The sequence below is a fragment of the Pristis pectinata genome, chromosome 1 (genome assembly GCF_009764475.1).
Source record: "Pristis pectinata isolate sPriPec2 chromosome 1, sPriPec2.1.pri, whole genome shotgun sequence".
Taxonomy (NCBI): domain Eukaryota; kingdom Metazoa; phylum Chordata; class Chondrichthyes; order Rhinopristiformes; family Pristidae; genus Pristis; species Pristis pectinata.
Window position 1 is genome coordinate 83,952,102 of NC_067405.1, and position 25,881 is coordinate 83,977,982.

Here is a 25,881-nt window from a genome sequence, read left to right on the forward strand (position 1 = left end):
TGCATCCAGTGAATATATTGGATTGGTCAGGGTCTATATGCACCTTTTTGAAAGTAGTATTCTGAAAGCAAGATGAAAATTCTACAGGATTACCATTTATTGTCAGCATCATCACAGACACAGACCAATGATGCAGCTAGTAGAACTACATTCTCATTGTGCCAGAGATCTGGGTTCAATACTGGGTCCATGTGGCACTTGCACACCCTCCTTTTGACTATGTGTACTTCCAGGTACTTTGAATTCTCCCCACATCCTAAAGATGTGCAGGTTGGTAGGTTAATTGATTATTGTAAATTGCCCCAGTGTGTGGATACACGGTAGAGTTTGGGGAGAGTTGATGGGAGTGTGGAGAGAATAAAATATGGGATTAATGTAGGATTTGTGTAAATACGTGATTGATGGTTGGTGCGGACTTGGTGGGCTGAAGAGCTTCTTTCTGTGTTGTATCTCTCTGATTCTCAGTAAGTTAAAAAAGAGAGAGAAAAATTGCCCTTTAATAATATCACTCTCATTTCTGTATAATGCATGTTTGAAACTTTTTTTCTTTGTTCTTTCTTTGCTCTTTTTCTTTTTAAAAAAAAGTAACCATGTTTTTGTACTTCTGCATTCTAGCCTCTAAGCTGGGGCTCTGGTTATGGTCTTTGTCTTCACAGTATTACTTGTGTAATTGTTTGGATATAGTACACCTAGTCTTGCAGTCTAAGTATGCTTTCTCCTATTTCTGCCTATGTGCTTTTTCTATGGAGTAATTCATATACAGCATTTGATATATATGATACTAATTTTAAAAATTTATCCTTGCAGGGAGAAATTTAAAGGACACATGAATATAGTGAAATGATGGTAAGTGTGTAAAAATACTTTCACACAATTGTTCTTCCATGATATATTTGGGAAGATAGTACCAATCCATTTGGAATAATTTTTTCCCTTAATTCTTTCTAAAATAGTAATCCTGACTGCTCTGGCTGGTGTTGAAGTATACATAACACTGCTCTTATGGAGCCTTTGGCTGGCTGCTTGAAAAGCAAATTACTGCATGTTGGATATCCAAAATCAGAAAATTTTGGGAATACTTGTCAAGTCAGGCAGCACCTGTGGGGAGGGAAGTAAAAAAGTGAAAGGTTCTGATGAAAGGTCATCAATCTGAACCATTTTTGGAGTTTGTCAGTATCTTCCAATATAGCCATTGCTTGTCTCATGGCTTTGGATGGGGAAGGGTCTTCTGTTGATGATTTGGTACATGGTATGCAAAATTGCTTTACACCTCAATGATTTTGGAGATTGTTTCTTGAGATTTGTAGCTATATTGTGGGTTGAAAATTATTAAAACAAGATTATATTTCTGAACCTTCAGTAACATGATCTGATTACCCTGAAGTTGATGGCAATACTTGTTTTGTGATTTCATAAATAGCCACAAAAATTTTAGCACCAAATAGGAAGAATGTCATTCAAAATGGTACCGAATAAGATGCATGTTTTTGAAAGTCACGTGCTTTCCTGGAAGGGGGGTGGGGGGGAATAAAAAAAATTAAAATATGCTGCAATTGTATTCCTTTTAATTTTACTTTTATTGTAAGTGGAAAAAATCCTGTCTGTTTCTAAGTCTGTTTTATCTGTACAGATTTTAAAAATAGTGTCCTGGGCAAGTAGGATTAAGGAATACCCCAAGGCATTTCATACATGAAAAATAAGTGTAGCTAGGGAGAGGGGAGGACCACTCAAGGACAAAGTAGGCAATTTGTGCCTGGAGCCAGAGGAAGTGGGTGAGGTATTAAACAAGTACTTTGCATCGGTATTCATCTCAAGGGTAGTGAGATCATTGCAGAATATGCTAATATTCTAGGGTATGTTGATATCAAGGAGGTGGTGTTGGGTCTGTTGAAGAATATTAAGATAGATAAATCCCCAGGGCCTGATGGGATCTATCCCAGATTATTGAGAGAACCAAGAGAGGAGATTACTAAAGCCTTAATGAGGTCCCAGAGGACTAGAGAGTAGCCAATGTTTTCCTTTGTTTAAGGAAAACAAAAGGGATAATCCAGCAAATTATAGGCTGATGAGCCTTACATCAGTGGTAGGAAAGCTATTATAAAGGATTTTTAGAGATAGAATTTACATGCATTTGGAAAAACATGGTCTTGATGGGGACAGTCAGCATGGCTTTGTGGGGCAGGTCATGTCTTGTGAACTTGATTGAGTTTTCTCGAGGTAACGAAGATGATTGATTGTAGGGCAGTGGATGTTGTCTACATGGAGTTTAGTAAGGCATGTGACAAGGTCCCTAATGGTGGGCTGATCCAGAAGATTAAGATAAATGGGATCTATGGCGACTTGGTAGATTGGATTCAAAATTGGTTTGGCCATAGAAGATAGAGGGTAGTGTTGGAGGGTTGTTATTCTGACTGGAGGTCTGTGACCAGAGGTGTTCTTCAGGGATCAGTGCTGGGAACTCTTTATATAATGTATATTTATATATGTATATAAAATAAATGATTTGGTTGAAAATGTAGATAAGCTTATTAGTAAATTTGTAGATGAGACAAAAATCTGTGCAGTTGTGAATAGTGAATGTTTTTAGAGGATACAGCAGGATACAAATCAGTTGGAAATATGGGTGGAGAAATGGTAGATGGAGTTTAAACTGGAGAAATATGAGGTGTTGCACTTTGGAAGGTCAGATGTAAGGGGAAAGAATATGATAAATGGCAGTATTCTTAGGAGCATTGACGTACAGAGGGATCTTGGGATGCAAGTCCATGGCTCACTGAATGTGGCAACACAAGTAGATAGGGTGGTAAAGAAAGAGTATGGCATGCCTGCCTTCATCAGTCAGGGCATTGAGTATAGAAGTCGGGAAGTCATGCTGCACCTGTATAAAACTTTGGTTAGGTCACATTTGGAGTATTGAGTGCAGTTTGGGTCACCACATTACAGGAAGGATGTGGAGGCTTTGGAGAGGGTGCAGAAGAGGTTCACCAGGATACTGCCCAGATTGGAGTATTAGCTATACTAGAGAGGTTGGACAAACTTGGATTGTTCTCTCCGGAACATCAGAAGCTGAGGGGCAACCTGATAGAAGTATATAAAATTATGAGAGGCACAGATAGGGTAGGCAGTCAGTAATTTTCGCAGGCTGGAAATGTCAAGTACTAGAAGGCATAGCTTTAAGGTGAGAGGGACAAGGTTTTTTACAGAACATTCACTGCCATGGGAGGTGGTTGAGGCAGACATGATAGCAACAATTAAGAGGCGATTAGACAGGCACATGAACGGGCAAGGGATAGAGGCATATAGACAATGATGTGCAGGCAGGTAGGATTAATTTAAATCATGGTTGCTTAAATGTCGTGGGCCAAAGGGCCTGTTCCTGTGCTGTACTGTTCTATGTTCTATTAAAATGACACCTACAAGAAAAGAGTTTGAACAAGCTGTAAAGATGAGGGTTGATTTTTGATTTCACTGCATTAAATTGTGTTTTGATATAATTTTGGTATTGGGAACGAGCTATGTAGTATTTATCTTTTCATATTTTGAAAGGCCGTTTTTCAATAAATGGAGCCAACAGATTGCTGTGTATAAGAATTTTTATCAGAATAGATCCATATCGAGTTGGCTTTCCTAAGGTGCTGCTTCTCAGTACATGCTGTTTTTAACCAGTTGGAGTGATATCAGCTGAACTGTGCTGAACAAAGGGCTGAACCTAATTAGAATGATTTAGAATGCAGAAAAATTTCAGTTAATCAACGAAAAATAATGATTGTCTGAAATTGTGTATGGCACAGTTCAGTTTTAGATATAATTTTGGGATAAGGAAAACAAAGGTTGCCAACTTCCATCCTAATCTTAGTCCATGTTACCGGAAACCCTTTGCCAGGCCTTTGTTGTCTCCAGAATTGTCCTATTCATTATTTCTGCCATCTCCTCTAGTCTCACAGTCTACTCAGAATTCTCTATTCCTCTGTCTTGCACATCTTCTGTACAACTCCTGCCCCACAACTGGTGGTGCTGTGTAGATCCCATGCCTAAAGCAAGTGAGTTTTAGCAAATCTGGCTCACTGGAGATCTTTGTATTCATACTTATCAGTGAGGTGACTGGGCATCATTTCAAGGAGCTTGTTCACATTTTGTTCTGTTGTTTCTCTGGACTGAAATAATATTCTGGCTAATTTAAATCGGTATGGAAGTGATGTTTTTCTCTGAAGAATAGATAGTCATAGTACTATCCTTCATATTAGTTCTTATTAAATCTTAATGTGTATCAGTTTTAAACTGGAAGAAAGCTGGTATCTTTCAAAGTTGTTCTGTGCAAGTTATTCTTTTATGTGCCTGAAAATAGTGGCTGATGTGTGCAGTGCACCAGACATCTCGTTATTATATTCAAAATACATGGAGCTTTCCAAATCGGTGGGGGGTGGTTGGTGACAGAGGGGTTAGCAGGGGGAGCTGTAAAGAAACTAGAAAGGTGGGTTCACTTTGTGGGGGTTATAATTTTTGTCTTGGAGTCCACAATATGGATATTGTATGTTAAATTGTATCCATGGAATTGTGGCTTTTAATCGTAAGCGTACATGTAGAAGTGACAATGCAAAATACCCTATGCAGAGCTGTGTGTGCATTTGTCAAGCTGCCTAGGCACTTGGCTTGAAGCCCGCAGGCTTTTGTAATCAAAGCATGATCACGATCACCATGCAGTTACTACTGGGATACTGACCGATGCCTCTAGAAGCTGTTTGGAAGGAGCCCAGGATTGATCATACTCAAAATGCAGAAAGCTGTGAGTATTTTGGTTTGTATTTTAAAAGGCTGAGGTAGTCTTCATGAAAGCTATGAGTAACAAAGTAAGTTCTGCTGTGTGTGGCAGAGTAGAGCTGAATACAAATCTGTATTAGATAGAAATGACTTATTAAATGGAAGGTAGTGCCAGCCATTTTCAGGCTGGTTGATCAGCTGAGTTCTGGTTACAGCTGTTGTGGTTGCAGGATTGAATGTTGGGTATGTTTGATGTGTGTGTGTGTGTGTGTGTGTGTGTGTGTGTGTGTGTGTGTGTGCGTGCGTCTGTTTGAGGAGGAATATATATATGTGTGTGTATATTTAAATAATGTTTCAAACTCTCCCTAGTGAGAGGTCAGTTATCAGTGGACTCAAACTAAAGTGTGACGCTACAGAAAGGGATCCTATTCCTGGATTAAGGCAGCAGTCAGACTGTTATGACTGTGCATTTGCCCCCTTGTGTTGAATGCAAAAGAATATTGATATTAGGTACTCCACCAGCTAGCAACAGAGGTAGTATTGGCATAAAAATCTTCATTAGTGTGACAGTTGGGTTTACGATTAAATAATTTTTTTTTGCCACGTTTTTCCTCTGTTGGATTGTGCAATGCTATCTTTGAATTGTAGAACAGCTGTAGATTCTTTTGTCTCTTTGTGTCAGCTGAGAATAGAGAACTCGTGATAAATTAATATTGGCTGGGGTGGGGGTGATTGGGGGAGGGTGGTAAAAGAAATGGGGGATGGGAGAAAAATGTCCACTTCCAGATTCAAATAATATGTGAAATATTTTGTTCTTTTATTTTTTGCCTGTATTTTTTCTAGCATGTTACTAAATGTAGTCGTATGAAGTTTCTTTCTTATGCATTATTTTGAAGTTGGTGATACAACACAGAAACAGGCTCTTTGACCCACCATGTTCATGCCAACCAGCAAGTACCCTCCTATACGAATCCTGTTTACTAGCACTTGGTTCGTAGCCTTTTATGCTTTGGTAATTCAAGTGCTCATTTGGATAATTCTCAAATGTTGTGAGAATACTTGCTTCCACCATCCATTCAGGCAGTGTGTTCCAGATTCCAGCCACTCTCTGGGTGAAAACATTCTTTCTCAGATCCCTCCTCAGCCTCCCATGCTCCAAGTAAAACAAACCCATCTTAACCAATCTGTCCTTGTAACTGAAATGCTCCATTTTAGGCAACATGGTGATGAATCTCTTCTGCATCCTCTTTAGTGCAGTCACATCCTTCCTACAGTGCAGCATCCAGAATTTCACACAGTATTCCAACTGTGGCCTAACATGTTTATTAAAGTTGTACCATAACCTTCCTGCTCTTGTAGTCTGTGCCTGTGCTAACAAAGGAAAATATCCTGTATGCCTTCTTCACAACCTTGTATACCAATGCTGCCATCTTCTATGATCTTTGGACTCTCTGTTCCTCAATGTTCCCTAGGGTCCTACCCTTATTAGTCCTCTCAAAGGTCAATCACCTCACATTTATCAGAACTAAGTTCCATCTGCCATTGCTTTGTCCATCTTACGAACTGATCAATATCACCACTGATGTCACATGCTAATTTGTTAATCATATCTCCTATACTGGTATCTAAATTGTTAATGTATATAATAATCAGTACAGGTCGCAGTACCAATCCCTGTGGTACGCCACTGGTCAAGAGGCTTCTAATCACAAAATAAGCCTCCACCAACCACTACCCTCGGCCTCCTATTACCAAGCTAATTTCGGATCCACTTTGCCCTGGATCCCATGGGCCTTAATGTTTTGGACCAGTTTTAAATGTGAGACCTTGTCAAAGGCCTTGTTATTAGTCTACATAGACATTGACCACATTGCCCTCATCAATACATTTTGTTACCTCTTTGAAAAATTAAATCCAATTGGTCAGATAAGATTCCTCCCTAACAGTGCCATGCTGACTATCTTTGATTAATTCCTGCCTTTCCATGTGTTAATTAGTCCTATTCCTCAGACTTTTTTTTCCAAAACTTTCTTTTACTGACGTTAGACTCGGAGACCTGCAGTTGCTGACTTGTGCCTTTTTGAATAAAGGTACCACGTTTACTGTTCTCCAGTCATCTGGCTCCTGACCTGTGCTTTAAAAATATCTTTCAACTCTACAGCAATGTCCTCTGTTGTCTTGCATAGTAGCTTGGGATACATCTCATTAGGCCCAGGGGGATTCATCCACCTTTTAAGGATGCCTTTCACCATCATCCTACTCTCACTTGCTGAATTTTCCAACTACAACATCCTTAATGAATGCAGATGAGAAATATCCATTGGAGACCTCACCCATGTCCTCTGACTCCATGTACAGATTGCCCCATTTGATCCTAATGGACCCCACTCTTTCATTCCTCATGTTCTTGCTCTTAATATACCTAATGAATCATAGTCATACAGGCAGAAACAGGCTCTTCGACCCAACTGATCCATGCTGACCAAGATTCCCATACCTGTGTTTGGCCCATATCCCCCTAAACCTTTCCTAGCCATGTACCTGTCCAAGTGTCTTTTAAATGTTGTTAATGTACCTGCCTCAACTACTTACTCTGGCAGCTCATTGCATATACAAACTACTCTTTAGGTGAAAAAGTTGCCCCTCGGGTTCCTATTAAATCTTTCCTCTCTCACCCTAAACCTATGTCCTCTAGTTCTTGATTCCCCAACCCTGGGAAAAAGACTGTGTGTGCATTTACTCTGTCTATGCCCCTCATGATTTTATACACCTCTATAATATCACCCCTCATTTTCCTACACTCCAGTGAATAAAGTCCCAGCCTGTTCAACGTCTCTCCATAACTAAGTCCCTTGAGTCCCAGTAACATCCTTGTAAATTTCCTCTGCACCTTTTCTAGCTTAATGGCATCTTTCCTATAGCAGGGTGACTAAAACTGAACACATATTCCAGTTTTCCAAATGTGGCCTCACCAATGTCTTGTACAACTGCAACATAACATCTCAACTTCTGTACTCAGTGCCCTGACTGATGAAGGCCAGTGTGCCAAAAGTCTTCTTCACCACCCTGTCTACCTGTGACGCCACTTTCAGGGAACCATGTACTTATACTTCTAGGTCCCTCTTCTACAGCACTCCCCAGGGCCCGATTGTTCACTGTGAATGTCCTACCCTGATTTGTCTTTAGACACATGAATATGAAAGGAATGGAGGGATATGGATGATAAACAGGAGGAGAACATTTATTATAAATCGGTATCAAGATCAGCACAACATCATGGGCCGAATGGCCTGTCCAGTGCTATACTGTTATTTAACGAAATGCAACACCTTGCAATTATCTAAATTAAACTTTGTCTGCCATTCCTCTGCTACTTACCCATTTGATCAAGATCCTGCTGTAATTCTTGATAACCATCTTCACTCTCGACACCACTTATTTTATTACCATCTGCAAACTTACTAACCATGCCTTTTACAGTCTCATCTAAATCATTGATATAGATAAAAAATAGCAATAGGCCTAGCACTGACCCCTGAGGAACACCACTGTCACAGGCTTCGAGTCTGAAAAACTACTTTCCAGCATTGCCCTCTGCTTGCTACCATCAAGCCAATTGTGTATCCAATTAGCTAGCTCTCTCTGGATTCCATGCGATCTAACTTTCCATAGCAGCCTACCATGCGGAACCTTGTTTAAAGCCTTGCTGAAGTCCATATAGACTATGTCTATCACCCTACCCTCATCAACCCTCTTGGTTACTTCAAGAAAAAACTCATTTAAATTCGTGAAACATGATCTCTTGGGCACAAAGCCTTGCTGACTATCCCTAATCAACCCCTGTCTTTCCAATTGCATGTATATCTTATCCCTCAGAATCATCCCTAGTAACTTGCCTACCACAGATGTTAGACTTGCTGGTCTGTAGTTCCCAAGTTTTTCTTTGCAGCCCTTAAATAAAAGCACAACATTAGCCACCTTCCAGTCTTCCGGCACTTCACCCATTGTTAATGATGCATATATCAGAGCCAGGGCTCCCACAACTTCTTCTCTAGCTTCCCACCGTTCTTGGATATACTGATCAGGCCCTGGAGATTTCTCTACCTTAATAAATTTTAAGACATCCAGTACCTCTGCTGTAATGTGGACTATCCCCCAAGAATCCCCATTAACTATCTCAAGTTCTGAAGTTCATGTCCTTCTCCATGGTAAAAACAGAAATATTGAGGATCTCACCCACCTCCTTCACATAAAGATGTTCACTTTGGTCTTTGAACCATAGAACCATAGAACAATACAGAACAATACAGCACAATACAGGCCCTTCAGCCCACCAAGTTGTGCTGACCTTCAAACCACTCCTAAGACTATCTAACCCCTTCCTCCCATATATCCCTCTATCTTAAATTCCTCCATATGCTTATATAACAATCTCTTGAACTTGCCCAACGCATCAGCCTCCACACCACCCCCGGCAGCGCATTCCATGCACCAACCACTCGCTGGGTGAAAAACCTCCCTTTGACATCTCCTTTGAACTTCCCACCCATTACCTTAAAGCCATGCCCTCTTGTATTGAGCATTGGTGCCCTGGGAAAGAGGCGCTAGCTGTCCACTCTGTCTATTCCTCTTAATATTTTGTATACCTCTATCATGTCTCCCCTCATCCTGCTTCTCTCCAATGAGTAAAGCCCTAGCTCCTTTAGTCTCTCCTCATAATCCATATTCCCTAATCCAGGCAGCATCCTGGTAAATCACCTCTGCACCCTTTCCAACACCTCCACATCCTTCCTATAATGAGGTGACCAGAACTGGACACAGTACTCTAAGTGTGGTCTAACCAGAGTTTTGTAAAGCTGCATCATTACTTCGGGGCTCTTAAACTCGATCCCACTACTTATGAAAGCTAACATCCCATAAACTTTCTTAACTACCCTATCTACCTGTGTGGCAACTTTCAATGAACTGTGAATATGAACTCCCAGATCCCTCTGCTCCTCCACACTGCCCAGAATCCTGCCATTTACCTTGTATTCTGCCTTGGAGTTTGTCCTTCCAAAGTGTACCACCTCACACTTCTCTGGATTGAACTCCATCTGCCACTTGTCAGCCCAACTCTGCATCCTATCAATACCCCTCTGTAAGCTTTGACAGCCCTCCACTCTATCCACAGCACCACTGATCTTTGTGTCATCTGCAAACTTGTTAACCCACCCTTCCACCCCCTCATCTAAGTCATTAATAAATATCACAAAAAGTAGAGGTCCCAGAACCGATCCCTGCGGGACACCACTAGTCACAGCCCTCCAATCTGAATGCACTCCCTCCACCACAACCCTCTGCTTTCTACAGGCCAGCCAATTCTGAATCCACATGGCCAGGCCTCCCTGGATCCCTTGGCCTCTGACCTTCTGAAGAAGCCTACCATGTGGAACCTTGTCAAATGCCTTACTAAAATCCATGTAGACCACATCTACTGCACTACTGTCATCAATCTTCCTGGTCACCTCCTCAAAGAACCCTATCAGGCTAGTGAGGCAAGATCTTCCCTTCACAAATCCATGCTGGCTGTCCCTAATCAGTCCACGATTCTCTAAATGTTCGCGGGTCTGTAATTCCCTGGACTATCCCTACTACCTTTTTTGAATAAGGGGACAACATTCGCCACCCTCCAATCCTCTGGTACCATCCCCGTGGGCAACGAGGACTCAAAGATCCTAGCCAACAGTTCAGCAATCTCCTCCCTCACCTCACGAAGCAGCCTAGGGAATATTCCGTCAGGCCCCGGGGACTTATATGTCCTAATATTTTCTAACAGCTCCAACACATCCTCTCTTGATATCTACTTATTCTAGAACATTACCCTTACCAACACTGTCCTCAGCATCATCAAGACGCCTCTCCTTGGTGAATACTGAAGAGAAGTATTCATTGAGAACCTCACCCACTTCCACAGCTTCCAGGCACATCTTCCCACCTTTGTCTTTAATCGGACTTACCCTTACTCTAGCCATCCTTCTGCTCTTCACGTACGAGTAAAAAGCCTTAACCCTACTTGCCAAAGCCTTTTCATGTCCCCTTCTCGCTCTCCTCAGCCCCTTCTTAAGTTTCCTCCTTGCTACTCTATATTCCTCACGAGCCCTGTCTGATCCTTGCTGCTTACACCTTATGTATGCTGCCGCCTTCTTCCTAACTAGTTGTTCCACCTCCCTTGTCACCCATGGTTCCTTCACCCTGCCATTCCTTCTCTGCCTCACCGGGACAAATTTATCCCTAACATCCTGCAAGAGATCCCTGAACATCGACCACATCTCTATCGTACATTTCCCCTCAAAAATGTCACCCCAGTTTACACTTTCAAGTTCTCGCCTTATAGCCCCATAATTCGCCTTTCCCCAATTAAATATCTTCCCGTCTTCTTTGCTCCTATCCTTGTCCATGACAATTCTAAAGGTTATGGAGCAGTGGTCGCTATCCCCCAAGTGCTCACCAACCGATAGATCTGTCACTATATCTGTTGAGGGGCTATATTCTCTCCCTAGTTACTCTTTTTTCCCTTTAACATACTCAAAATCTCTTTGGATTCTTTCTTTTTCAATCTTTTTATTAATTTTCAAATTAGTACAAAATAATATATATAACATTAGTAATTATTCACATGGTGCAAAGAGATCAGGATAACAATCATAACAGTTAATATGGAATGAAAAAAAAGTAATCTAGACCTCCCGTTCTCTTATTAAGTGGACAAATACAAAAGGAAAGATTGAAAAGAAATGAAATTTTATTATATGAAAGAAGAATCCCAAATCAAAAAAATATTGAACATAAACCAAAAAAAAACCCCAAAACTTCCAAAAAAAAACTGGACTGATATTTCTTCAATTAAAAAGAAAAAAAAATTATTATGTTGTCAACGCCGCTCCTCTGTATTCAAGGATTATTGAAAGGTATCTGAAAAAGGTCAGCTTATATCATATGGAAATATTGAATAAATGGACTCCAAACTTCCTCAAATTTAAGCAAAGGATCAACAGTACCACTCCTAATTTTTTTCTAAGTTTAAACATGCTATAGTTTGAGAAAACCACTGAAAAGTGGTGGGAGGTATTGGATCCTTCCATTTGAACAAAATGGATCGCTTGGCCATTAATGCGACAAAGGCAATCATACGACAAGCAGAAGCAGATAAATGGCGAGATTCCATCACTGGTAACCCAAAAATTGTAGTTATAGGATGAGGTTGTAAATCAATGTTCAATACAGATGAAATAATGTTAAAAATGTCTTTCCAATATTTTTCCAAAAGGGGACAGGACCAAAACATATGCGTCAGGGAAGCCACCTTCGAATTACATCTGTCACATATAGGATTTATATGATGATAAAAATGGGCTAACTTGTCCTTGGACATATGGGTCCTGTGAACCACCTTAAACTGTATCAAAGAGTGTCTAGCACACATAGAAGATATATTAACTAATTGAAGAATTTTCTTTCTTGTCTCTGTAGGTAAAAGTATCTGGAGTTCTCTTTCCCATTCATTCTTAATTTTATCAAGTTCCTCTTTTTTCATAATCTGATCATAAATTATTGCTATCAGGCCCTTCTGATAAGGATTAAAACCTAAAATTTTTTCCGTAAATTCAATTTTATATGGTGTCAGAAAAGAAGGTAAAGTAACTTTTAAAAAATTTCTAACCTGTAAATATCGAAAAAAATGTGATCTAGGCAGATTGTATTTATTAGACAACTGTTCAAAAGATAAAAAACAGTTATCAATGAATAAATCTCAAAAACAATTCTAGATGGTTGAAAGAAAAAATTAGATTGAATAGGACTTGATAAATTAAATTTATTCAATCCAAAAAATTTACAAAATTGAAACCAAATTCCAGTTGTATGTTTAACTATTGGATGAGTCATTTGTTTACCCAATTTAGTAAGTGCAAAAGGGAATGAAGCTCCTAAAATAGAAACTAATGAAAATCCTTGCACTGATTCACACTCAAGGTGTACCCAACAGGGACAATGAATTGCATCTAAATCTTATGCCCAGAAAATTAAGTATCTAATATTAATTGCCCAATAGTAAAATCTAAAATTAGGCAAAGCCATGCCACCATCCTTTTTTAATCTTTGTAAATATTTCTCACTTAACCTTGGGTTTTTATTCTGCCATATATATGAAAGAATTTTGGTATCAATATGTTGAAAAAGGGTTTCGAAATAAAAGTTGGAATCGCCTGAAGTAGATACAGAAATTTTGGTAAAATATTCATCTTAATTGCATTAATTTGGCCAATCAATGATAAAGAGAATGGGGACCATTTAGTAAATAATTGTTTAACGTAATTAATTAAAGGTAAAATGTTCACTTTAAATAAGTCCTTGTGTTTCTTGGTAATTTTAACACCTAGGTACGAAAAGTAATCAGTCACTAATCTAAATGGTAATTGCCTATAAATTGGGACTTGCATGTTTAATGGGAAAAGTTCACTCTTATTAAGATTTAATCTATAACCGGAGAAAACACTAAACTGAGCAAGTAGTGATAATACTGCAGGGATAGATTTCTCCGGGTTAGAGATATAAAGTAACAGGTCATCTGCATAAAGAGATATCTTATGAGTCCCCTTTCCGCGAGTAATACCAAATATGTTAGAAAAATCCCGAATGGCAATTGCCAAAGGTTCCAAAGCAATATTAAATAATAAAGGACTCAGAGGGCAACCTTGTCTAGTACCTCAAAAAAGCCTGAACAAGGGGAATCTCTGATTATTAGTAAGTATTGAAGCCATAGGTGGGTGGTAAATCAATTTGATCGCGGATATGAAATTTGAACTAAAATTAAATTTCTCAAGTGTGTTAAGTAAATATTCCCATTTGACTCTAACAAACGCCTTCTCGGCATCTAACGAAATAACACATTCTGGAATTACAAATGAACGGGTATATATAATATTCATTAACCTCCTATTATAATGCAAATAATGATTCTTAATGAATCCTGTCTGGTCATCAGAAATAATTTGTGGAAGTACCTTTTCCAGTCTAGAAGCCAATATTTTGGAAAAAATTTTAGAATCCACATTCAATAAAGAAGTAGGTCTATAAGATGCACATTCAGTGGGATCTTTATCCTTCTTAAGAATTAAAGAAATAGTTGCTTCATAAAAGGATTGTGGTAATTTACCCACTGATAGGGCATCTTTAAAAATTTTACCTAACATCTCTTTGGATTCTCAATCTTTCCTGCCAATGCCCCCTTTTTTCCCTTTTGATTTCCTTAAGTATATTCCTGCACCCCATATGCTCCTCCCCAGGGATTCACTTGATCCCCGCTGCCTGTACCTGACCAATACCTCCTTATTCCTGACCAGAGCCTCTATCCCTCATCATCCAGGGTTCCCTACTCCTGTCAGCCTTGCCCTTCACTCTAATAGGAATGTGCAGTCCTTGAAGTCTTATTATCTTGCTTTTAAAAGCTTCCCACTTTTTGGACATCCCTTTGCCCTCAAACAACCTGCTCCAATCAACTTTTGCAAATTCCTGTCTAATACCATCAAAATTTGCCTTGCCCCAATTTAGAACTTCAGCTTGTGGACCAGATCTGTCACTTTGCATAACTACTTTAAAATGAATAGAACTATAGTTACTGGTTTCAAAATGCACCCCCACTGACACCTCAGTCACTTGTCCTGCCTTATTTCTCGTTAAGCTTTGGCCTCTCCCTAGCAGGGCCTTCTGATTGCCTGAGGAAACTATCCTGAACACACTTAACAAATTCCACTCCATCTAAGCTCTTAGCACTATGGCAGTTTCATGTGATTTTAATTCTCTATCTTGCACCACTCTGACCTCTCTGTCTTTGGCCTCTTCCAGTGTTCCACTGAAACCCAACATAAGCTCATGAACAGCAGCTCATCTTCCATATGGTGCTTTGCATCCCTGGGGACTTGTAGTTCTCATTTATTTCAAGACATAAAAGGAGGCCATTCAGCTCATTGAGTCTATGTCAACCCTGAGCATTCGTATCAATCCCATTCTCCCACTTACTTCTTTATAAATTATTCTCTCTCGTATGCCCATCAACTCTCTTGATTCTCCTGGCACTTGCATACACTAGGGGAAATTTACAGTAGCTAATTAACCTATCAACCAGTATGTCTTTGGGATACCTATGTGGAAAATACAGGGGATACCTACGTAGTAACAGAGAATATGCAAACTCCACTCAGATTGCATCTTGGGTGAGGAATGCAACTGGGCTGCTGGAGTTGTGCAGCATCAGCACTACTGTGCACCTATTATTAAGTTCAATTTCAGATGACCAGCTCTCCCTTCTTGTATCAAAGTTGGCCAGTTCTGATGTAAGGTCATCTATTTAACTTGGTTTTCTTTCCACAGATGCTGCCTAATCTGCTGGATATTTTGAGCATTCTCTTTTGTATCAGATTTCTAGTAACTGCATTGTTTAAAAAAATCCTTTCTCTAATTGTACTCATTCACCTGTTAATTAAGTAGCTCTAAAGGCATTGTGTATTTTGGACAACTTTGGTCTTTATCCCATTGGTTGATTTATGATTGCCACATGTACCAAGATACAGTGGAAAAACTTAGTTTTGCATTCCAAACAGATTATTGCATTACATCAGTACATTGAGGTAGTACATGGGGAAACAATAACAGAATGCAGAATATAGTGTTACAATAACAGAGAAAGTGCAGTGCAGGCAGACAATAAGGTGCGCGGCCATAACGAGGTAGATTCTGAGGTTGAGTCTGTCTTGTTGTACTAGGGGAGCGTTCCATAGTCTTAAAACAGGGATAGAAGCTGTCCTTGAGCCTGGTGGAACATGTTTTCAGGTTTTTTTGCAGACATTCTCCTTGTTCTCTCTACCCCTAAGTTTATGCATCTTTACATACATTTGTTCCTTGCTTCTCCAGATTTGGTGAAGTCATTGACCTGAAATGTAATTCTGCATGTCTCAGAATGTTTCCTGACCTATTGAGTAATTCTGACACTTCCTGTTTTTAGTTCATACCTTGCAAAAGAGCTGGCCATGTCTGATGCAGAGGAAAAGCTCGTTATTCAAATTGTTGAATTCATTATTGAGTCCTGAGGGCAATGTGTCTGCTACATGAGTACAGACCCTTAGTGAGAGCACACATGACGTACCGTTTGGCCTGCTTATGGAGGGCTGGATATATTTGCTTTGGAGACACTATAGAGAAAGTTCAATAATTTGATCCCTTGCATGAAGGAGTTAATTTCATGAGGAAAGATTTGGTAGATTAGTTCTGTACAATTTAGAAGCATAAGGTTCTGATGGGTCTTGACGGTGTAGATGTTGTGAAGATGTTTTCCCTGGTGAGGGAACCAAACACTATGGGGCTTGGTCTCAAGATAAAAAGTGATTTAAATGAGGAATATATCTTCCCTCGAAGGGTTGTGGATCAAATGGCCTGCTCCTATGTCTTCTGTTTGGCTTCAGCCAATATTGAACCAGACTATTTCATGTTCTCGATGTCATAACTGACCAGATTAAGATTCTGATCACCGCACTAAGTCTTGGACCTCAGTAACATCATCTGGTACTAGCTCTGTATCAACTCACCTATTCCTAAATCCCTGATCAATGCAGTTGTTATTTGAAGACTTGAATATTCCAGTGGATCACACCTCTTGTAAACAGTCTAAACTGTTCAAAAGAGCAGAATTCCAGAGGCAACTTAAGTGATGGTCCTTATCTCAAGGTAGTATGTGATTGAGGAGCCTTAATAAAACTAATTGGAATAAAAAGAACTGCAGATACTGGAAATCTGAAATAAAACTAGAACATGCTGGAAAAACTCAGCAGGTGCAGCAGCATCTGTGGGAAGAGATACAGTCAACTTTTCAGGTCTGGGACTCATAATTGGAATTGAGTAATGCTCAGGGAAAATCTCTACTGGCTGCAGTTGTACCTGTGCAAAGGAGGATGGTTGTTGTTGGGTGGAGAGAGGGGGTGGATGGGGGTACGAGGTGATGGTTGGGGAGTGCAATTATCTTGGTGTCAGAACCACTGCAGGATTTCCTCAAGGCAGTATCCTTGGCCAAAGCATTTTCAAGGCATTAGCAAAGCGGCAGGGTGGAAACAGTATTACTGTCTGTCTGACAGAGAAGATAAATTAATAAATTCAATTAATGTCACACACTCAATTTGTATTTTGTGATAATGTTCCACATGAGTGTAACAAAAGGTAACCAACAGCATGGAAAGAAATTAAGTTATCAAGACTGGTTCAAATTTAAAACTTGCTGTAAATCAAAGATGCTTAATTTCAATTTCTAAATTGCACTAAATTATGTTTGGAGCCTTTCATCTTGCTTACATCAGCAGGCTTGTGTTTCATGGAGCCAATGCCACTCTTGTGCTGCTCACCACCTGAGTGATCTGTATTGCTATAGTGGCTATAGCTGAAGCTTCTTTGAAAATGGTATCCCGAGCCTTGAACCTCAGCTTTTATCGGAACATGATCTTTAATGGAACTTGTTTGTGCTGCTCAACAAGCTATGTTGTCAGCCATCAGAGACTGTGTAATGGTAGGTTCTATAAAGGTGCTGGAGACGCAAGAGACTGCAGATGCTGGAATCTGGAGCAACACACAGTGCTGGAGGAATTCAGCAGGTGGAGCAGCATCAGCAGGGGGGAAACAAATTGTCTGACTGAGTTCGTCCAGCAGACTGTTTGTTGCTCTACAAAAGTGCTGACAGAGATGAAAACCCTTTCTATTTTGTCAATGGTGGACCAAGCAATGTGCCATATTGGAGTTCCCTATGTTCCTTGAAATTTGTGCTTAACCTTTGAGGCTGGCTTTCCAGTACATCAAGCACTGATCAGCTTGTGCCTGTAGCCTAGTCTCAGAACCTTCATTTGGTCTGTCTGCATCTTTACTGTGATAAGTTGGCACAATTTTTTCCACTGCTTGACTACTGTATACTTTTGCGCCATGTCTCACCACATAGAGATCCCGCCTCTGAAATATATGCAGCTTCTTTCTGAACAAGTGGCTTTGAGTATAAAATCAAGTGACAACCGGGTAGAAATTCATCCAAGGTTGTTTTCTTTTTCTGTACTGTTATTTAGGATTCAGTATCATTGATGTCAGTGGAACAGAGTTTGTGCCGATACGTGCATGTCTTTAGCACTGAACAAACTGTTTTGAATATGCAGTAAATACTTGTTAGCAAAGCGATATTACCCATCTGTGCAACTGCTCTTGAGCTAAATGACGTCGGGGTTCAACTCTTAAAGTACCTGACCGTTACTAGATGTTCTGAAACTTTTTGCTTCATTGGGTGTGAGTGTTTTCGTTGGGGGCAGGATTTTAGATTTACTGATATATAGCTTTGCATTATACCTGGTGAGGTGGGATGCACAGGGAAGTGGCAGTGAGAGGAGGTTAATCAGAATATCTTGCCTGTAGTTAGTCTGAGGACCTGAGAACAATGGCAAAAGAAATTTTAATGATCTTGTGTGATCAAGTTTAGTTTTGTGACCCTTCAAAATATAGTAGACAAATCAGTGTAATCGAATCTGGTGCATGGAAGGTGGTGGTGAATTTCATCATCGATGTCTGCCTTCTCCGGAGGCTGCTCCTGAGATATGAGATATGGTCTCCATTTTCCACGGTCTTGTTATGAACCTTTGTCGTCAGAGGGTGATGTGGTGCAGTGAGCGGGTTACTAGAAGACCTTGGGCTAGCAGCTGTTGGGTGTAAGGCCCTTGCTCATTCACCGTATGCTTCTGTGAATATCTTGGATCTCGGCCTTTGAGCATGTTTAAATGCAAGCACAATCTGAATACTACCACTCAGCTACTGAGATTGGGTGATCTTTGTTCTGCAGTGTTGTCACTGTGGGTTAAATGGTTACTCATTAGTTCTGAAGGTTTAGTCCCACTTCTGTAGGGCGTGTTTTTTGAAGATGATGCACAAACTTTCAGCAAGAAGGACTGAGAAAAGGTCACTGAGGAAAAATTCACCTCTCCTTCAATGTGCTAGCTTTTGATTGGGGGAAAAAGGGTGTTTGAAGATCAAAATCTTAGACTGTGTGCAAAACTCATTCTACCAGGCAGTAGAGGTCCCTTCTCTCCTATGTTTCTGAGACCTGGACCACCTCCAGCAGGCATCCTAAAGCACCGTAAAATCAATGCCGCCTCTGCAAAATCATTCAAATTCACTGGAGGGATAAGCAAACAAATGCTGCATCCTCTCCCAGGCCAGCATCCCCATCATTGAAGCCCCTGTTATGCACAGTTGGCTACATTGGGCAGGCCTGACACCAGAGCCCCAAAGCAGACACTATTCCAAGCTGTGTCCTGGGAGAAGATTACCAGGCAGATGGGGGGGAGAAAGGTCCAAGATTACTTTGTACAAAACTACTCTGAAGTGGTGCGACATGCCTATGGATCCTGGGAACCTCTGGTCCACGATCACTTAGTGTAGGGAGAGCATTCAGAATGATACTTCAAACATTGTGCCCACACATTGGGACCACACAGAAGCCCTGTGGAAGCAGCAGAAGGAGTGCACCTCCTCATTAATGACCCACCCCCCTCAGACACTTCCTACCCTGTCTATGGACGAGTCTACAGTTTCCACATTGGCCTCATTAGCTTCTTTGGACCCCATAAAACTGTCTTGGGAACAAGTCATCCTAGATCCCGAGAGACTGCCTAAGAAGCAGCAGCAACAGACAAATGCTATACCAAAACACACTCGCCCTTACTGCTGCTGCAGTACTCTGTCCCTTTCCTCACATGCTTCTGTCATACTAATCATTGCTGTGCCATTCTGCACACATGCATGCCTCTAAATCGATATGCAAGGGGTGACCTTCCTTGACTAGGAAGCTGTCTTCCTTGGAGAAGTGACTCCTGCAGATTATAGAACTAGGATTTGTGAAGAGCTGAGGTTATAGTGGGTGAAGGTGCATGTAACTAACTTGCCATTTCAGACGCCTTCTCCCGTAGTAGTGTCTCCACCATTGTCCGTGTATGTGTCATGAACAATCCTCCTAACAGCACACTTCCACCATTACTACATTATTTTGCTTGTACTGTTGCAGATTCAAAGGAGAGCTTCCCAACCTCCTCCCTCCTCCCTCCTCCCTCCTCTTCAACTGAAGAGGAAACCACAGCATTATGCAACTTGACAACTCCAAGCACCAGCTTAGTTTCTGGCACTATGCAAATTAAAGAAGGTATTGTAGAGATGTGCTTTCATGTAATGAGACAGCTGCATTGACAGACCACAGATGGAGTTATGGAAGATGCTGTATTTCCCTAGGAGAGTTCACTGACACACTTAGTACAGGAGAACTTGAAGGGATTTGAAGGAGAATGATGTGGATGCACATGGATATTCTTGACATATTAGCAGGCCTTTTAGACAGCCTGCAAGAGATGCCAAGGAGCATAGTCCTTCCCCAACCAGTCCTTGTTAAGTTGAGAAGTGGTGTCCATCTCCAAATTGGCATGTGGTAATATTCCTATAATATGTGGGAATAGTATCCCAAAGTTCATGTGGATTACTGGAAGCTCAGTCCATTCCCAGTGAAGTTCAGGCTCAGACACCTGCTTTTCAGGAGCAAACAACTGGTGTCAGGGAATTGTGACTAAGCATAGAAATGGGTTTGGAGGCAATGACATCTACAGTGCATGTAAAGTCATGGGATGTTGGTGCATACATGCTTCTGGATCTGGGGCAAAAATATTGTGCTCTCTGATGCAACACACACAAAATGCTGGAGGAACTCAGTGGGTCAGGCAGTGTCTATGAAGGGAAATGAACAGTTGACATTTCCGGCCGAGATCTTTCATCAGGACTGGAAAGAGGGCAGAAACCAGAATAAAAGGGTGGTGGTGGGGTGGGGGGGGGTGTGGGGAGGAGCACAAGCTGGCGGGTGATAGGTGAATCCAGGTGAAGGGCGAAGGTAGGTAGGTGGGGGAGGGGGGAAGTGGGAGTGATGTGAGAAGCTGGGATGTGATAGGTGGAAGAGGCAAAGATGGAATCTGATAGGAGAGGACATTAAACTATGGAATAAAGGGAAGGAGGTGGGGAACCAGTGGGAAGAAGGTGTGGGTGACAGGCAGTTTGGGGGGAGGAAGGGGAAAGAGAAGGGGTAAAGGGGCCAGAAGGATAAGGGAAAACCAAAAAAGGGGGGTGGGAAGTGGGAGGAGTGGTTACCGGAAGTGAGAGAAATCGATATTGATGCTGTCGGGTTGGAGACTAACAAGACAGAACCTGAAGTGTTGTTCTTCTAATCTGCATTTCGCCTCAACTTGGCAGTAGAGGCGGCCGTGGACAGATATGCCAATGTGGGAATGGAAAGTGGAATTAAAATGGCTGGCCACTGGGAGATCCTGGCTGTTCCGGCAGATGGAGCGAAGGTGTTTGACGAAGCAATTTCCCCCAATCTTCGTTGGGTCTCACCGATGTAGAGGACAGAGCACCAGATGCAGTAAATGACCCTGATGGATTCACAGGTGAGGCGATGCCTCACCTGGAAGGACTGTCAAGGGCCCTGAATGGTGGTGAGGGAGGAGGTGTAGCACTTAGCACAGTTGCAGGGATAAATGCCTGGAAGGGGATCAGTGGGGGAGGGATGAGTCGACAAGTGAGTTGCGGAGAGAACGATCCCTGCAGAAAGCGGTGAGGGGAAGATGTGCCTGGTGGTGGGATCCCATTGGAGATGGCAGAAGTTGCGGAGAATGATATGCTGGAGGTGGTGGGATCCCTGGTCTCTGTCAGTATCCTAACTCCTGCAGCCAGCACTCCGACAGTGCTGTTGCATGTGGCCCATAGTCATCAGCTCGGTTATTGAAACTCAAGTAAAGACTGCAAACCAGCCAGGGCCATTTGCTGTTTCACCCAAAGGGAGTAGCCTTCCATTAGACTGGCTGCAGTCCTAATGGGAAGTGCTGTGTTGCAGTGGAGGATTTCTGTAATGTTTCTCCTTTGGCTTGCAAAAGTGACTTGCAGACCACTCCTGCCTGGAGCTCCATCCCTGCAACCCCACCCCCACCCCTCACCCCCCTCCAAGCACTTACCTTGAGCAAGTTTCTGAAGCCAGCTCCTGGTTGTCTGCGGTAAGTGGCAAGTCCTGCCCTCAAGTTGGTTAAGCCATGGCTGTTATACGGTCAGAATGTGGAATATTTGTGAATATTTAAAAACTGTTGAAAATTAATGATACTATGAAAATAAAAAAATGAAAGTAGAAATGATCATGAAGATTTAAATCCTTTGTTATTTTAACTATATGTAAAAGAATACAAATTACCTGGAACTTGCCTTCATTTTTGTGGCTTTTTCCCTCCATTGAAACAAATGTATGTTGCTAAAGTTGTGCAAGGTTTAACTTTTTTACATATTTGGCACCTAGTATTTCCCAGTGTAACTCATGGGAAACTGCAAGAAAGTAGTGCCCTGCTGCTGGGCTCCATGAGGAGTCCTACATTAGAGCTCAGTCTGAATGACAGCAGCTAAGGCATCTCAGGAAAGTTCAGCAATACCTTGTTTGCATGAGAGCCCATTGGGAGTGGCTTTGGATTATCCATCTGGCTTTCTGAGCAAGGTAAGCTGTGTGCCATTGGTATGGAAGTAGTTGTCCCATCAAGTCCACTTAGAAAGCTAAAGAAATCAAAGGTAATTACTATTATCATGAATTTTTAAATTCTCATTGACTTGGATTGGCACATGCTTGTATACATTTTTTTGCTGTTGTGGACTCCAGGCTTTGAATTTTTAAGAATGTGCAGTTGGTGTGAAAAGCAAGGCCTTGGAAGGATTGAACACAATATTTTGTCATGATACATGCTTATTCAATGTCACCCTGGAAGTATTGTGACAGTGGGCTTAGTATTGATTATGTTTTAACGCAAGGAGTATTGTGAACAAGGCAGATGAGCTTAGAGCTTGGATCAATACTTGGAGCTATGATGTGATAGCCACTACGGAGACTTGGATGGCTCAGGGACTGGAATGGTTGCTTCAAGTGCCGGGTTTTAGATTTTTCAGAAAGGACAGGGAGGGAGGTAAGAGGTGGGGGAGTGGCACTGTTGATCAGAGATAGTGTCACGGCTGTGGAAAAGGTGGACGTCGTGGAGGGACTGTCTACGGAGACTCTGTGGGTGGAGGTTAGGAGCAGGAAGGGGTCGATAACTTTACTGGGTGTTTTTTATAGGCCGCCCAATAGTAACAGGGATATTGAGGAGCAGATAGGGAAGCAGATCCTAGAAAGGTGAGAGAATAACAGAGTTGTTGTGATGGGGGATTTTAATTTCCCAAACATCGATTGGCATCTCCAGACAGTGAGGGGTTTAGATGGGGAGGAGTTTAAGTGTGTTCAGGAAGGATTCTTGACACAATATGTAGATAGGCCTACAAGAGGAGAGGCTGTGCTTGATTTGGTATTGGGAGATGAACCTGGTCAGGTGTCAGATCTCTCAGTGGGTGAACATTTTGGTAATAGTGATCATAATTCTATCTCCTTTACGTTAGCACTGGAGAGATATAGGAACAGACAGATTAGAAAGGCGTTTACTTGGATTAAGGGGAATTATGAGGCTCACAGGCAGGAAATTGGAAGATTAGATCGGGAACAGATGTTCTCAGGGAAAAGTACGGAAGAAGTGTGGCAAATATTCAGGGGATATTCGTGTGGAGTTCTGCATAGGCGTGTTCCAATGAGACAGGGGAGTCATAAGAGGATACAGGAACCGTGGTATACAAAGGCTATAATAAATCTAGTCAAAAGGAAAAGAAAAGCTTACAAAAGGTACAGAGAGCTAGGTAATGTTAGAGATCTGGAAGAGTATAAGGCTAATAGGAAGGAGCTTAAGAAGGAGATTAGGAGAGCCAGAAGGGGGCATGAGAAGGCCTTGGCGGGCAGGATTAAGGAAAACCCCAAGGCATTCTACAAGTATGTGAAGAGCAAGAGGATAAGATGTGAAAGAATAGGGCCTATCAAGTGCAGCAGTGGGAAAGTGTGTATGGATCTGGAAGAAATGGTGGAGGTATTTAATGAATACTTTACATCAGTATTCACTATGGAAAAAGATCTGGGGGATTGTAGTGGGGAATTGCAGCGGGCTGAAAAGCTTGAGCATGTAGATATTAGGAAAGAGGAGGTGCTGAAACTTTTGGAAAGCATCAAGTTGGATAAGTCTCCGGGACCGGATGAGATGTACCCCAGGCTGCTGTGGGAGGTGAAGGAAGAGATTGCGGACCCTCTGACGATGATCTTTGCATCATCGATGGAGATGGGAGAGGTTCCGGAAGATTGGAGGGTTGCGGATGTTGTTCCCTTATTCAAGAAAGGGAGTAGGGATAGCCCAGGGAATTATAGACCAGTGAGTCTCACCTCAGTGGTGAGTAAGCTAATGGAAAAGATCCTGAGAGGCAGGATTTATGAACATTTGGAAAGGTATGATATGATTAGGAATGGCTTTGTCAAGGGCAGGTCCTGCCTTACGAGCCTGATTGAATTTTTTGAGGATGTGACTAAACAAATCGATGAAGGGAGAGCAGTAGATGTAGTGTATATGGATTTCAGCAAAGCGTTTGATAAGGTACCCGATGCAAGGCTTATTGAGAAAGTAAGGAGACATGGGATCCAAGGGGGCATTGCAGCGTGGATTCAGAACTGGCTGGCTCACAGAAGGCAAAGAGTGGTTGTTGAGGGTCGTATTCTGCATGGAGGTCGGTGACCAGTGGTGTACCTCAGTGATCTGTACTGGGACCCTTACTCTTTGTGATTTTTATAAATGACCTGGATGAGGAAGTGGAGGGGTGGGTTAGTAAGTTTGCGGATGACACAAAGGTTGGAGGTGTTGTGGATAGTTTGGAGGGCTGTCAGACGTTACAGAGGGCCATAAGATGCAAAGTTGGGCTGAGAAGTGGCAGATGGAGTTCAACCCAGATAAGTGTGAAGTGGTTCATTTTGGTAGGTCATTAATGATGGCAGAATATAGTCTTAATGGTAGGACTCTTGGCAGTGTGGAGGATCAGAGGGATCTTGGGGTCAGAGTCCATAGGACGCTCAAAGCGGCTGCGCAGGTTGACTCTGTGGTTAAGAAGGCATATGGTGTATTGTCCTTCATCAATCGGGGAATTGAATTTAGGACCCGAGAGGTATTGTTGCAGCTATATTAGGTCCCTGGTCAGACCCCACTTGGAGTACTGTGCTCAGTTCTGGTCACCTCTCTACAGGAAGGATGTGGAAGCCATAGAAAGGGTGCAGAGAAGATTTACTAGGATGCTGCCTGGAATGCGGAGCATGCCTTATGAAAGTAGGTTGAGGGAACTCGGCCTTTTCTCCTTGGAGCGACAGAGGGTGAGGGGAGACCTGATAGAGGTATATAAGATGATGAGAGGTATTGATCGGGTAGATAGTCAAAGGCCTTTCCCCAGGCTGAAATGGTGGCCATAAGAGGACATAGGTTTAAGGTGCTGGGGAGTAGGTATAGAGGAGATGTCAGGGGTAAGTTTTTTACTCAGAGTGGTGAGTGCGTGGAATTGAGGAAGTAAAGGGTTAAAAACTGTAACCATATCTATAGCTGATAGAAAAATACCTCGCAAGCAACAGCACGCAAGCTGCTGACTCAATAGATAAGGTGTTAATTACTTTGTCCGGGACCTTGGTCAGTCGGGACCTTGGTCAGTCCCGTTATGCTAGACAATAGGAGTACTGGGTGCAATAAACAATGAGTGGGAAGCTTGTCCTAAACAATGAGGGGTGATACCTGCCTTTGAATTTCTTGATTATAATTCAATTATGCTGGACAATAGGTGCGATGTCTGTCTCGGTATCTCTGTGGCTTGACCGAAACTCACGGCGCCGCATGCATTAAGTGTGCGTGACAATATCTGTATAAATTTCTGTCTGCTCCTTTGTATGAGGAGAACTCGGGAAGCGACTCTTAATGAGTGTTGAAGAAACCTCTCCTTAGCGGTACACTGCTAATAAAACGTGTTTTATCGAAGCGACCTCATGGTACTGTGTTTCTTTACAGCGGACAGAAGTGAGAACTTAATTTCAAGACAACAGAATGGGCTGCCGGCAACGGTGGTGGA

General features: G+C 41.8%; 1 protein-coding gene across 6 annotated transcripts in view; it reads left to right on the forward strand.

Annotated features, from left to right (window-relative positions):
- Window positions 1-25,881, forward strand: part of LOC127571910 (coiled-coil domain-containing protein 9-like) — a 275,215-nt gene that overhangs the window by 23,870 nt on the left and 225,464 nt on the right. For 4 of the 6 annotated variants that reach the window (XR_007956525.1, XM_052018661.1, XM_052018695.1 and 1 more), the window contains exon 1: window positions 4,751-4,783. Coding sequence is in view for 5 of the 6 variants with exons in the window: in XM_052018661.1 (XP_051874621.1) it covers window positions 4,772-4,783 (12 nt within the window). In the remaining variant the exon portion in view is untranslated. Of the gene's footprint in view, window positions 1-807; window positions 847-4,750; window positions 4,784-25,881 lie in introns of those variants that run through there. The other 2 variants (XM_052018669.1, XM_052018676.1) reach the window with 1 other exon arrangement.